Below are 15286 nucleotides of genomic sequence, written 5' to 3'. Positions count from 1 at the left end.
TACCCTGAGCAGCTTCCTGCCGCATAGACACAACGTCCTCTGTCATTACTTACGTCAAAAGGACTGGTGTAGTTTTGTCTGGTCTTCTGATTGGTGTAACTAAGTATTAATTCAACCAATGTCAAATCAACAAAGATTACATTACATGCGCTCAGTCTGAAGATCAAACTGACAAAATTTTAAAACCTTTTAAAATTTTTAATTTTTTTGACACCAATATTACTATTGAAATGTAGAAGCTCTCAATAACTGATCACAGATCTTTGATCACTTCATGTCCCTGTGATAGTAAAGGTAAGTTTTGACAACTGAAATTGATTACATTTTGAGAAGATTCCAGAAAGTACATTACATTAGCCTTCCCCCCCCCCCCAAGGATTTGTTTTCACTAGTCTGATTATTTGACCAAATAAAATTGCGAAATGGATGTGTTTATCATGCCAAAAATAGGAGCATTTAATTTTGGTGCAGATATGAATAAAGGGGCTTATACAAAACTTTTTTTCCTGTTTTTTGCAATATTTTTCACATACAACCTTGAATTTGTTATTTGATTTGGATCCAAATACAAATCCAGATCCTTGAGAATTACATGTTTTCATCGGGTATTCTCTTCCCATCTGCTACACATTAAAAAACAGGGATAGATACCATAACTCCCATCAATGGTCACAATTTTTTATTCAGGATAAAGTTTGACTGAATTAACCGGGACTAGCAAAAAAGATATTATGTTAATGTACTAAAAAAGTACTGAAATTGAAACTTAAAGTCAACCTTTAAGAGCCTAATCACCCTTGTTACTTACATAGAGTTATATTTTTATAAACTGATTTTGAAGAATGAAAAAGAAACAAAAATCCCTGCTTTGGAGACCCACAACCAGTGTAATTTCATTAATTTACATTTTGAAGTCCTGTTTTTTTGATGCAACCAATTTCTCCAAAAATATTTTGACCTATTTCACGTGTCCAAATCAAGGCCCGGGGGCCAAATGTGGCCCTCCACATCATTTTATGTGGCCTGCGAGAGCATTTACTGTGTCTAAAAATAAATAGGTCCAAAATGTGCTTTGACCAAAAACTACATCACCCATAATGCAATAACTTTGACACTTTTCATAACCTGACAAATTAAAAGGATTTATGTTATAACAGAGAAACATAGTTGTAATGTTTGTAACTTGAATAAGTAATAAATTCAGACTTATTTAACATTAAGGAGTAGTTAAATGTATCTTACATTACATTGAGTTACATTTAATTACGTTTATAAGTTACATCTGGCCCTTTGAGGACAGCCATTATGCTGATGTGGCCCTCAGTGAAAATGAGTCTGACACCCCTGGCCTATTACATTCATTAAAAAAGGCTGCTTGTTACAGATCAGTGAAAAAGATTTACATAACCACTTAAAAATGATTGTGCATCATTAAGTTTCTGGACTCATATAAACTCAAATGTGGTTATTTTTTCACAGACACCAACAACAACAAAAAGACACAAAATCAAACACGTCAGCTCATGATCATGCCATTAGACGTGTCTTTATTCAGATCTGAATGGTGGGACAGAAGAAAACCTGTACTTTATAAAGTTAAACAAACATGAAGACAGCGTTACTGTTTGTCTAAACACACACATGAATGTTTATTCCTCCTCATGATTAACTCTATATGATATTTCTGGATGCTCACAATGAGTATTTGTGCATACGGGCACACACAGTGTCGGGCAGATGTGGGGCTAATTTATTTAGAGGGAATTAATTAGACATTATTAGGGAGAAAACAATGGAGCAGAGGCAGGGTGCTTAACGGTGGTATGTCAAAAAGGCAAACCTGTCACGGAACAATAAGCTAATATCCACCCACAGATTTCCCTCTACTGCTCAATTACTTCATCACAAAATAAGGCAAAGTACACAACTACACACACAAGCAATTGTGCATTCTGATCTACTTTTGACTGAAAGACAGCAGAGTGTGTTTGTCTGTGCATGTATGAGTGCATGTGTGCGTGGTTCTAATTGAGCAGACGTCTCCCAGAGTGAGATCTCTCATGTTCTCACCTCATGCTAATGTCTTCAGATCTCAATCTAATCTAATTCCACTCCCGTCTCAACATCTTCCTGCTCTGTCTCCCTGTTGTGTTCTTTCCCTCACACCTTTCCCTACCCCCCTGCCTCACAGCCACTTCCTGAGGACAGCCAAGGCCGAGTTGAAGGTGAACTGAGCCTGGTGGGTTCCTCGGTGGGCCAGCAGCAGGGAGCCTGCCTCCGGCCCGTGGCCCGCTGCCAGCAGCTCCGCAGCGGCTTTCTCCACATCCCAGCCTCCATCCTGCTGGTGGGACAGCATGTGGGAGCTGAGCAGGGGGTACAGGGCCGAGGAGACGCAGCCAACCAACAGACTGGCATCTAGGAGCAAGGAGAGCAGCTCAGCATCGCAGGAGGAGGCCGTCTCCTGGGGGGAGAGAGAGTTGTAAACACACCTGCAGTGAAAGAATCAGACAAAACTAACTTACTCTTGTAACTGAGGTTGAGTTTTATTAATCCCAGTCAATGCCGACCAAGGCCAACAGGCAGAACTTTTGGTAAATAGAAAACTTTCTGGCCATTAACCAACTGTCTTCTGCTCAAAGCACCCCCTAGGTGATCACAAAAAGTAGCAGGTAGATTGAAGTTTCTGCATTCTACATAAGACCAAGAGGCACAGCAGCGTGTCACAGCAAATATGTTTTACGTTGTGTGTTGACAGAAGTTAGAGGAAGCCTGACCTGCAAGGTCGAAGTGGTTTTAAACCCATCATTGACCCTGTGGCTAAACAAGATTCCCCCGGCATGCACCGCAAACCATGGGGGTGGAGCAGAGATGCAGAAGAAAGAACACATAAGATGGTGTAATTATTTAATAAAGGTCCTGTGTATGTACAGATGTGCACCAGTGTGTGATTAATACAACACAACCAACCACTGCATTACATGCTATTATTCGCAGTCATAAACAGTCCTTTATGTAATGTTTGAATCCCATCTTCTACTTATTTATATCAATAAATTGCATGAAAGTTCAAACAGCTAATAGCTGCTAGAGCTGATGGGGTGGTTTACAGCCGAGGAGGAGCTGAAGGAGAACGTATTTGCTTCTCTCTGCGACACAGCCCATCTTCTTCCTCTCACCTGTTTGCCGTCTCCATTATTAAGCATGCACTTGTACAAATACACACACATAGCTGTGTGTGCACATGGGAAAAAAAAAAAAAAAGTAAGTCCCTGTCGGGGTATTTTTGGAGCTAAAGCAGATCAATTATAAATGTAGAGCCCTTGTCTTTTATGCTGTAGTTGAGGATGGGAACAGACCTGCAAGAATTTCTGTCTGCTCATCTCAAAAATCCGTCATCTTTGTGTCATTCTTTTCTCCTAGAAAAGACGACTGAGCACTGAAAAAAATAACACCAATTCCTTCACTCATGAGATGCGAGATATCAGTGACCTTGACTATCTCACACGAGAGATGAGAGATGTTCAGCTGCAATCATTGACAGGGACATTGTCCCCTCATGCAGTCAGACCTTGTACAGAGAATTGTTTCTATCTTGTAGTCATGCAAGATCAGAAAAAGAGCACCATCGTCACGTCCCAAGATTCAACTTCTTTGAATATATACTGGATTGAATGCACTTAATCATCTAAATAAAAGTTCATGGTTGCTTTAGTACTGGGAGTTACTATACAGCAGTTATGGAGATGAAATATGTCGTGCATTACTACCCATTTCATAGATCCATTCCATTGACAGGGGGGACAAAATGAAAAATGACAAGCCGCAGTAGGGATGAGGGCCAGGGAGAGAGAAGACAGGCAGATGAGGAGGTCACTCATAATGTGAATTAATACAGAAAGATGTTAAAAAAGGGAGGGCCTAGGGGTGTGGAAATGTTTGACAGACAAAGACGGAGGGAGCGAGCTGTAGAGGAGAACTGAGAACATCAGACACATACATTTTTAAATTCACCAACTGTTTCCAAGAGCTGAGTGCACACATAACTTCAAAACAACTTAACACTTCAGCTAAAAACTTTTGATTTCAGAGTGTTAACAGAGGTCCAGATTAGCATGGGATTTCTGCAGCTGCAGTGAACATTGACTCCATAGCTTACAAATATTAATTCAAATTCAAACAGAACTCGCATGTGTGTCTGTGTGTAACTTTTTCTCCCAAAAGATTTTTCTGTCATCGTTTTTAAAAGGCTAATTTGGTTCATTAAAATCTGTGTTTCCTAATGGCCATTACTGCTATTGCCTGGGCAACGCTGCACTCAATAAAGCACCTCCTGAGATCTGGGAACACAGCAAATGAAACGGGAAACACACAGGTGTGATGGTGAGAAAGGCTGACAGTGTGTAGCTGGAATATTTGGAGCACACTGTTTGGAAGTTAGATCAAATTTAGTCAGCTAAGACTGAAACTGAACATCTTTGGACAATATTATTGGTGAGTGTCAAGTTAGTCATGATCTTTGACAATCTATTAATTGTTCAAAAGATGGTTCGTGAGTGAAAGTCTTCTCTTCATGCTGCATTTCTGTGTTTTAGATCTTGGAAATATCTGAGTGTTTCTGAAATCTGGTAGAATAAAACAATAAAAATGTAATTGTAAAAATAATCATCCCTGTAAATAAAGGTTGCATGCTGACAAATAACTTTGACTTATGGATTTAATTTGGTGGACTGGAATCTTCCCGTTTCTTAATTTCAGCTGCTGATGAGTCACGTTTAATTAGTTCCGACAGAAATTCTATAAAGTCAAGTTATTAAAGTCTGAACCGACCTGTCACTGCTATGAGGATGGCGAACACCTGGATGAAAAATGTGTTATTCTGAAATTTTATTCTTCAATATTTCAATCTTCAGTCTATTTTCACTTCAATGGTGTTCTGCTGGTGTCATTTGAGGCTATCATGGGATGGCTGCTGAGGGGAACCAACAAAGAACTGGTTCTCGGTTCAGCAGCATTTGGCTGTAATGAGGACTCACACCTCACACCAACAGACAGAATTCAATTGTGAGACACACACATAGAGATCATTGGTCTGAATGATGAACTGGGTGGCAGCCAAAAGTACAGTAAGCGTGAGAACATATTAACATCACTGAGTGATCTTTACAGAAATCTCACCAGCAGGGGTGAACAAACTTTCAGTTTACTGCCATGTCTGTACAAATATCAACACAAACTAACAAACACAAACATCCAGGAGTTTTCATGCCTCCCTGGTCCTTCACGGGTCTGAGAAAAAGCAGAATAGATCACTGGAGCTCAGGAATGGTCCTCTATGCTGGCTGACATGCACACACGTACACCTCCCAGGCTATTACTGTTTGACATTGTCAAGAGAGACAGCAGATTTGAGGGTTAGAGTCAGTTGGATTGACAGCTGAGCTGAAAATAGATGTGAAGGAGCAGCAGAGAGACGCGCGGACAGGGGGGAATCTGAAAATCACAGCAGACAACTTTATGTGCTTTTTCCAGCACAAATAGATCCAGCACATTTCAGGCAATTCTGTTCGTCCAGAATGTATGCAGCATATGGGAGAGAATATATGTGTGTGTGTGTATCTGTGTATACATATACAGTATATATATATATATATATATATATATATAAACACAGCCTTCAATCTGAAAAACCCATCCACCCCCTACAATTGCAACAAACCCCCTACAATTACAAGTCTCATACAATTGTATGAAACTTGAAATTTTTTGTATTTATTTTAAGTTTAATTTGATATCTGCTAATTTTTTGTTTATTAACATTGTAGAACTTAATTGAGTATCAAAACATGATTACATCATAATATTCTGTTCTGCAAATTTCTGTCTAAACTTGTGATTCCGAGCAGGCTGTTATTAAAGCAATCGTTTGACATTCTGGGAAACACTCTCATTCACTTTCTTACTTTGCATAAAATAAAATAAAATAATAAAAAAAACAAAAAAAAACAAAACAGTTCTCCTATCTGCTCATTATAATACTGCAGCCAGCAGTCCATAAGCAACATTTGCACACAGACGTAGAGTAGTTCCATGTGCTTCCAAACATTATGCTAAGCTAACTGCCACCAACTTCATGTTTAGCAAAAACAACATGACATTGTTCTCGGAAAAACACACAATTTTAAGCAGACAAGCTGTGACTCTGCTCCATTTGTTCTGTAATGATTTAAACATAACATCTGAAGCCAAAGTGCCTCACAAACTGACATTAAAGTGTTTAAATGTTGATCTGCTCTGCTCCCATGAACCTGAAATCTATATCCATCCATACCTCCCTCCTCATTACTTCTTTCTCTCTGTCTTAGAGATTCTCCAGCAGCACTGCCTCGGCCTCACCTTTACAAACGGTTCATCTCAAATATAATCTGATTGAGGAGGGAACACATCCATCATGTACTTGTTTCTTTCTCAAAGGTTAGCGGCCTGGGGAAGTTGAAAAGCTGTCCTCTGGTGTCTGCGTTTTGCGTGCTGGAAGATGCAGTTTTAAAAGCCCCCCAGATCTTCTCTTGGGGTTCAAACAACTTTGTCTTTTCAGTGAAGCAGAGCATGAGGGGTTTTCTGTCTCGTGTATGTATGCTCACAGCTGGCGTGCCCCATGACTGAATGAACAAACACTCAGAATGACAAGAGACATCAGACGGCAGCCTTAAGACGTCCAAACCCCCTCTGGCTTCCATTATTACTTTTCATTTCTTGTTTTCCCATCCTGTGAATGGCAGCCAAGGTTGTCTTCTCTGCTTGTTTCCAGTGACAGATAAATGTTACCTGATTGGTCCGGATCAAATCTTTTTGCACCATTGTTTTCTCTTCCCGCTCTGCACGCCTCTCATTTCCTGTGCAAGTCTTCCTCCGCCCTCTCTCTACCTAAACTCAACCCTGCCGAGAGCTTAATTGGAATGACCATACACGTACAATGCCTGATACATAATGCATGGCCAGGCTTTCTTTTATCATTTAAATCATACACATTCTTTGGAATGCCAGACAACACACATCTCCTTCCCTCTGTCATCTTTTCCTCTCCTTCCCTCAGGCTCCCCTCATCTCTCCATCCTAGCTGTCCCTGTTGCTTTAGCAGCACACACACATGATCAACACCAAACAGTCCCTGTTTAAAGAGAGAAAATAAATAAAATACATATGGATAAGTGGATACTGATGTGGATATAAGTGGATACTGATGCACATAAGCAGAATGAACTTGCAAGAAAAAAAATTACACAATATGGCATCTATATGATTAATTATATTATCTGAGCTTTGTCACAAACTATTCTCTGTTGTCTTCACAGCACTGAGCAGAAGGAAGAGGTGAGGTTCATGATCTGCTGAACTTTGGCTTCCTTCGTATGTTGTAGTAAGTGTATGGAGAGGGAGACAGTCAGCATTAAAAAAAAAGGGGGGGAGGGGGGGTTAGGAAAGTACTGTACCTGTAACTTCTCTAACATCAGCTGCAATTGTTAGCGAGTCCAGTTATCTTACCCCTAGAATTACTTTACAGTTAGCATGTCACTGGTTAACTACATCATCTGACGAAATGGTGCTACACCTTGCACCACCATGCTGACCTGCACTGCAATATAATGAAATTTTTTTTTTCCTGTTTAATATATGAATCTACAACTGATTAAGAATTTTCCTACTTACACATGTGGCTAGAGCCTCAGGTTTTTGGCATGAATATCATGTATGAAGCCATATACTGTATGATATGGCTTTATATATGATATTTATAGGGTTCCCTTATTAGAGTAGGTCAGCTACAAACATTCAAAAGTCAACTAAATGTGAATTTAGAACCAATTTAGCAATCAATGTTAACATTTTCCAGCTACCTACAGTATATCATGTGCTGGTTCCAGTAGTCGCTGCATTTACATTCATGACCTCAGCTTTCATTTACAAAACTATTGGGATTTTCTGGGAGCTAAACTTTGACATTGCTGTAAACTGTGTCTGTGCTAAGCTTGAAGTGAATGCTGCAGTAGTTAAAAGAGAAGAGTTGATTAATGTACAATCTGATGCAGAAAAATACAGATTAGTTTAAAGAGCCAGAGACAGAAGGAGGGGGACGAAACCACAGAACGGTTGGCTGCTGGTGTGGCCATTGGCTGAATATACACATCCCACTTCTACATATTCTGACAGCTCATTCATACTGGAAAGAAAGCTCTTATCTGCATCTTCCATACATCAGGATGGTGTTAACCCATGGATCTCTGCTCCTCTTCTCCTCATTGATCCATACATCTAAACTCAGAGGAGCAGAGGAGAAATAGAGTGAACAAAGGAGGAAATGATGAAATGGAGAGAGCTTGAGTGGCAAATGTCTGTATTTTCTGCATTACGAGCAACAACGAAACATCTTCATTGCCTGCTCTCTGTGCTATTTCTTTGTGTCCCTTTCATACACAGACTCTACTCCCACTCCTTCCTCCCTCCGTCTGTATCACTAGGCCTATTGCGGTGTTCTCCAGAGTGACCCAAACTACATTAATGTGGTGCAAAATGAACACCACACACCACAGCTCAAAAAAAAAAAAGACTACTAATCAAAGTTTACAAACACATTTTAATTACAAACTAATCTTCAGAATCTCATAATTAATTGTTAATATGCGTTTATAATCAGAAAAACAATGCTTATAGTAATCTCTGACATCAAATACAGCACCATGAAGCAACAGGAAAAGATAAGGCATGCCAATTACTAAGAGTAAGGCAACATGTTCATGTATTTAATCAGCAGCAGTGGAGAAAATTGTTGCTTTTTGAACAGAACCAACTGTAGGTGAGTTAATTTAAAATCAAAAAGTGGGAAAAAATTTTAAAACGACACCAACTTTTCTATGGCTTTCTATGACAACACGGACTATATTAGTGTCGTCACAATGACTGTCCTTGAAAAATGCCTGAAGAAAAACAGCAGGAAATTTCTTGACCTTGGAAACACAATGCCGGCATTCGGAATGTTTCATAATCAGTACCTTGTGAGTTGAATCGAGTAAAACATGATTTTCCATGATAGTAGAAATCTGTTTTTTGTCAAGTTCAAACAACCTAGAACATTGAAAACTCACACAAAAAGGAGAAGATAAGAGTTAGGAGAACGGACAGAGATGCTTAGTTACAAATCTCCACCCTGTTCTCAGCACCCTAGCAGAAAACCTCTCTTTTTATTTCAGTTGGGCAGTCCCTGTTTAAAATGTGTCCTAAAGGATGGGGGACAAAAATATCAGCAATGCACCATGTATGGTATAATGTCACAAGAGTAACCTCTTCCTTTCATGGTATTGTCCTTTTTTCAGCAGGTCAAGGTTTACATCTCAAACTAGTCATCAGCTGCTACCACAGTTGTGACCTTTCGACCTCTGCCTGAACATAACTCAGTGCATAGCAAGACACACACAAACACACAGACATTCATATGCTCATGGTATGCAGTAGAAAGAATAAAGGAATGTAAATCAGTAAATATGGGATAACTTATGTACAGTATTCTAACATTTTTCATCCAGATATCATTCTTACTAAAAACAATCCTTGTGAATGACTCTGAAGCTGTGAAGCTCTACCCCTCTGTTACCATACAGAGCCCTAATATACAATTCCTTGTCTATTTTTCATATTTTCTGTACATTTTGATATTAATTGGCCTAATGTTAATAAAGGAGAACGCATTAAATTTAATGACATCTGCATCCATATTCTAAGTGAAATCTTCCCAGGCCAAATATCAAGCCTCATAAATTTTATCAAGATAAAAACTTGTGAAACAAAACACTGATTCAACACTGAATCTGATCCTAACTTGAATTTCTTGCTCAATTATGCTGTGCCCAAATCAATAATATTTGATTCTCTCTCGATGTGATCACTTGATCTACTGATCTACTCATACTGAGTCCAGGTCTTTTGTAAGTCTGATCAAAGGCCTCATTTCTCACTGCTGTGTTCTGGTAACAATTATAATTGAAAAAAAAAAAGCAAAACAAAACTCAGTTTGTTGTCATGTGACCACAGGTGCATCTAAGCAAATGTATAGAAGACTGAGTTCATACATGCTTCAAAATGCAAAAAATAAGTAAAGAAATAAAGATATCTTTTACAAGATGCCCAATTTAGAGCCATTAAATTTTAAAAACACTACATTCTTAAAATAAAAAAAAAAGTGTCTAGAGCCTTTGAGATGTGGAAACAAAATTCCCGTTTTAATACAGGCGTAAGAATGCCTTCCTGGTCGGGGCATTAAACAGTCCATTTTCCATTTGAATGGTTGGCCAGAGTTTCTGTCAAATACTTCATGAAGCTGTTGAAAGCAAAGCCTGTGAATAAGTGCTGTCTGAGACATTAACATTATTTTAGTCCAACAAAGTTTTCCTTTCATGATTCACTGATCTGACACTGGACATAGTCAAAGGATTGTGCATTACCACGATGTGACATTCGGTATGAAATATATTTTCCCGGTCTCATAACATTCAGTGTCACAAGCAGCTCATTCAGTCACAGCAGGATCTTGACTTGTTCTGTGCTTCAACCAACTTGAGCCCAGTGTGAAAAAATACAGCTCCTTTGTTCTTTTAAATAACGCAGCGGACATACCATTACAGATAGTCCTAGCTACACGAAAAAAAATAATACTGCAGCATTCTTCAATAAAAAGTTTAACGTCAAACTGCGTGGATTCAGTTAGATATCCCAGTTGGAAGGCACTGGACGGCCATTCAATCTCAGTTTTCAAAAAGTTCTCCATAAAAAAACCCATCACAGTTACAAACTGTTGTGCAGCGTTTCATCATCTTATCTGTGAATAAATCTGTCACTTAAACACTGATGAGAGTTCACAGCAGTCCTGCACAGACTTCCAAGATCACAGAGAAGATAGCACTGGTAGTGGACAAGAGAGCCTATGTTGAGGTAGGGAAGGACAAAAAGTTTGTACCAGATCAGTCCCAATTACTGATATCCAACTGTTCTGTTCTTTTCCCATAGATTTAATTTGGATGAACAGATCCTCTAATATCCTCCCAGGTAATTGCAAAACATAATCCATGTATGGTTGTTTTACAAATAGACACCTGAGAAAGACACATGGACAATTATATATCCACATGTACATGACTCCACAGTGAGTAGCAGTAAGCCGAGGCATTATCAGATGTATTGGATGTGAGATGATTTCTCTCTGTCTCTACTGATGTTATCTCCAGATGAACATTGTTCCTCTCTGCACCCAACATGCCCCTGTTCATTCAGCTCTTAGGTGGCAGAAGCAAGATTATTTTTCAAAAAGGTTTGACAAGCAACCTGTTTTATTAATCCATTCACACACCTCCTCTCCGGCTGATTTATCATTTCTTTCTGCTCCTAAACCAACCCCTCTATACGTTGGCCTCGGTGCTGCCTGTCCACTCTCCTCTCGTCTCAGTCAGCCCAACTTTACATTTTCATACGTTTGCGCCATCTTTTTAATTTCCCTTCTTATCTCCGTTTTTGCCTCTTAACACCCACCCTGCCCTCCATTTGTTTTTTTTCCCCTTCCCACATCCTTAACTCCCCTATCTCTTCTCTTACTCCTTATAACCCCCCTCCCTCACCCCACTTTTTGTCTCTGCAGGTTAAAAAAAAGGAGCGTGTTACTCTGGTGTATTGATGCAGAAGCTTTAATGTTTCATTTAATAGGGTCTCTGGCTCTTAATAGAGAGACTGTTACTGTTATCTAATCCCGGAGCAAAAAGAGGGTCTGCTGGGTCTGAGAGGCCTATTTTATGACAAATGCTTATCTGATCAGGAAACAGTGGAGAGCAGCCCACACACTCTTCCACTAGAACTCTCTTATCTGACTGTGGCTTCCCAAAACAAGAGGACAGTCAGCAAGTGGATATAAGTTGGCCTCTGTAAATGTTGAGATTCTTTAGAGAACTTCATTTTTATCTCCATGGTTGTAAGATAAGAATAAAGTTCCAATCACATCTTCATCAGTTCCGGTATATAGCGCACAATCGCTGAGCCCAAACAAAACCTACTGACTGAAAATAGGAATTGAAAACAGAAAAATAAAGCCACTATTTCTGAAATGATTAGTGGGTTAATTGATCAGTTACTTTTCCTTTAAATGCAACCATTTTGAGGATTCACTAGATGATAAAGATTTTTGGAAAATAACTAAAAAGTTCTATCAACTTACATATATTTTTGTCCATCTTTCAAAATCATTTGTTTTTACCTAGACAAATAATATTTCCCTTCAGACCAATTTCTGGTTGTGTTATTACTCAAGTCTTTAAAGGGGTCCTATTATGAAAAACACATTTTTTCAGGTCTCCACATATACATAGTGGTCCTCCCTAACCCGACCAAATCCTAGAATCTGGAAAACAAAAGCTTCCTGCATGAATAGATTTTCGGAATCTTTTGGATTCATGGTTCGGCAGAATCAAAAACGACGTCATCCTCGTGGTGTTTGATAGAGTAAATCGACTTATCCTGAGTCATATTTGATTGTCCACCCAGATATGGGCTTGGTCATCCCCGAGGGGGAGTTCATTCAGGCTAGGGTAATGGTGTGCGGTAATGTCCTAGCTCAGAGCTACACACTGAAAGCTCCTCACAAACTGTTGAAATCAGCTAGCATTTGGCTACGCTCCAGTCAGGTGTGTGTGTGTGTGTGTGTGTGTGTGTGTGTGTGTGTGTGTGTGTGTGTGTGTGTGTGTGTGTGTGTGGAGGGGGGTGGGGGGGTGTTAGTTTTCAGCCTACGATAGCAGTGTGTGGCAATGGCCTGGCTCAGAGCTACACATTGACAGATCCTCACAAGCTGTTGAAATCAGCTAGCATTTGGCTAACTAGTAAGGTCAACTTCAGTCATGTGTATGTGTGCGTGTGCGTTTGTGTGGTTCGTTATCAGGTTATGGTACCAGTGTGTGATAACGACCTGGCTCAGAGCTCACAAGCTGTTGAAGTCAGCTAGCATTTGGCTAAGTAGTTAGCACTGCTTCAGTCGGGTGTGTATGTGTGTGTGTGTGTGTGTATGTATGTGTGGGTGTGTCTGCCCGAGGCTATCCCCACTATCACAGGAACACATAAGGCAAGACATTTCAAATACAGTGTAGTTGGACATCTGGCAGCTGAATGACAGGAAATAAAAAAAGCATAATATGGAACTTTTAACACCCCTCTCCCCAGACAAACTGATTACTTGGATTTAATTTGAGTGACAAAAGATTATTTCATGAAAATTATTAATCAACTACATCCTTTGAGGCTCTTGACAAAGATAATTCATGGGCCCAGCCTCTCAAATGATTTGCAACTATTCAAACTACAAACATTTGAGTTTTGACTGTTGGTACTTTAAATGTAAACAGTTATGATGAGACATTCTAAATGAAACCTACTGTTGTCATGCTGTTGATCTGATCCAAACTCAGCTGCAGCAGTTGTTCATCGCCACTCTCAGCCATCAGTTTGAGCGCAGGCTGCTGTAGACTAGGTTGGTTTTGTAGCATCAAATCGGTTATGTATCCTATACACTGCAGAGAAATAAGGACAGCAAGGTGAATGAAAAGACGTGCAGATGAAAAGATGAATTGAGGAGGGGAGAGATTAAAAAATCGGATGAAATCAGTGAAAGGCAATCAGAAACCAAAGTAAAAAAGGATGAGGGAGAACAAAAGGGGAGATAGAGGGGAGAAAGTTGGCGTGCAACAACGGAGGTTAATCGATGTGCATGTTCTGTATAGACACAAGGGCACATAATGCTTTCATAAAGGTCTGCACACAAACACGCGCGTATACCATCCACACAGTCCTGTTGCAGCCTTATCCAGTAATATATGGATATCACAATGCAATCTGACTCCCTTGTGCCCCCGCGGTTTCATTCCAGCAGATTCAAATTAAAGCTGTTCAAAACAGAGTAAAAGGCCTTCTTCTACACCTCCTACCCCCTTCCCACACGAATATTATTAGACAGCCAGGCAGACACTAGCCTATTCACACTGAATAGTATTAGCGCCAAAATAATATCACAGTCAGCTGGCGCTAGACACATTCAATGACATTAGGCTCACCACTTCCATGGTGCTCAGCGGGGCATGAATAGCATTAGGGGACATCAGACACAAGAAGCATCTAGTGCCTATAGTGCATTACAGAAATTGCTCAGCTGATGCTAACTTGTTGTTGCAGGTTACATGCTTAATCGCTCTGGGCTCCTGTATGTACAATATGGGGTAAAACTGTTGCACGAGAGAGAGGTGATAATAAACTAAGCTTAGTGTTGTTTTCTGATATGGATGGTGATAGTAGATCAATGGAAATATTCTTTTTTACTGTCCAGGTGCATAGTGATGTCAAGAATTATTCACAACTCCTCTGTTGAGTTTCTCTGTTAAAAAAAAAGAGCTTTGAAACGTCTGATGATGTGATTAAGCACTATATAAATAAAGGTTGATTGACTGATTACATCTCGCGAAGAGGTGATATATTGTAATTGTCATTGTTCGTCGGTCTGTCCGTCTGCCAATTATCTTCACAACCGTTGCAGATAGAAAGATGAAAGATGAATTTAAAAATACAAGTAAAAGCCATTCATCACAAATAGTCGCTAAAAGTTTAAAAATATTTGAAATGATCCAAAGTAAAAGTACATCTGTTCTTACATTAATTCTTTGTTATTTTTATTATTTATCACAAATGTTGAAAGATTAGTAAGGTATTATAGAGGTGGATCTATTTTGTAGCATTTTATATAAAATGTTTAAAATAAAACTACAAATTATTTTGATAAAGTCAGGGCAATAAGAAGTGAAGTCAATGAGATTAGCATAAAACCCTAAATAAATTAAATTCCTTATATTTTCCTTGAAAATTAATTTGGTTACACTTCCGCTTATCACAAAAGTGCAACAACATTGTCCTGGTTCAGTTAACTTTTTACAGATTTAAAGAATCACTGTGGTCGGACAGTCATTGTGGAGTGTGTCTATGTGGATGTTAATTGGATTCACTCGTTTAACCACAAAGCCACAAAACAGTGTTAGACTACGATATACCTTTTGCCACTTACCTTTGCAGGGAGCTTGTGTTTATTGCTGTAGAGGGATCGCACCATGGTTACTACCTGCTGACCGAGGTGTAAATTGACCTCTGATCCTTTGAAGTGGGTCAGCAGAGCCGAGGTCAGCACCACCCAGGGGTTACGCTCCGACTGTGCCCTAAAACAGAG

The 15286-nt window shown here is 39.5% G+C and overlaps 1 protein-coding gene across 1 annotated transcript in view; it reads right to left on the bottom strand.

Moving 5' to 3' along the window:
• Nucleotides 1-1536: 1536 nt before the first annotated feature.
• Nucleotides 1537-15286, bottom strand: part of nbas (NBAS subunit of NRZ tethering complex) — a 152015-nt gene continuing 138265 nt past the window's right edge. Inside the window, exons 51-53 of the mRNA XM_068342764.1 lie at nt 15128-15275; nt 13455-13589; nt 1537-2461 (exon numbers count right to left, since the gene is read on the bottom strand). Of these exons, the coding sequence (XP_068198865.1) occupies nt 2186-2461; nt 13455-13589; nt 15128-15275 (559 nt within the window). The 3' untranslated portion in view covers nt 1537-2185. The remainder of the gene's footprint in view (nt 2462-13454; nt 13590-15127; nt 15276-15286) is intronic.

Source organism: Antennarius striatus, chromosome 19 (assembly GCF_040054535.1).
Source record: "Antennarius striatus isolate MH-2024 chromosome 19, ASM4005453v1, whole genome shotgun sequence".
In the NCBI taxonomy this organism is placed as follows: domain Eukaryota; kingdom Metazoa; phylum Chordata; class Actinopteri; order Lophiiformes; family Antennariidae; genus Antennarius; species Antennarius striatus.
Note: the sequence above shows the minus strand (reverse complement) of the source record. Positions and strands in the feature narration are given on the sequence as shown.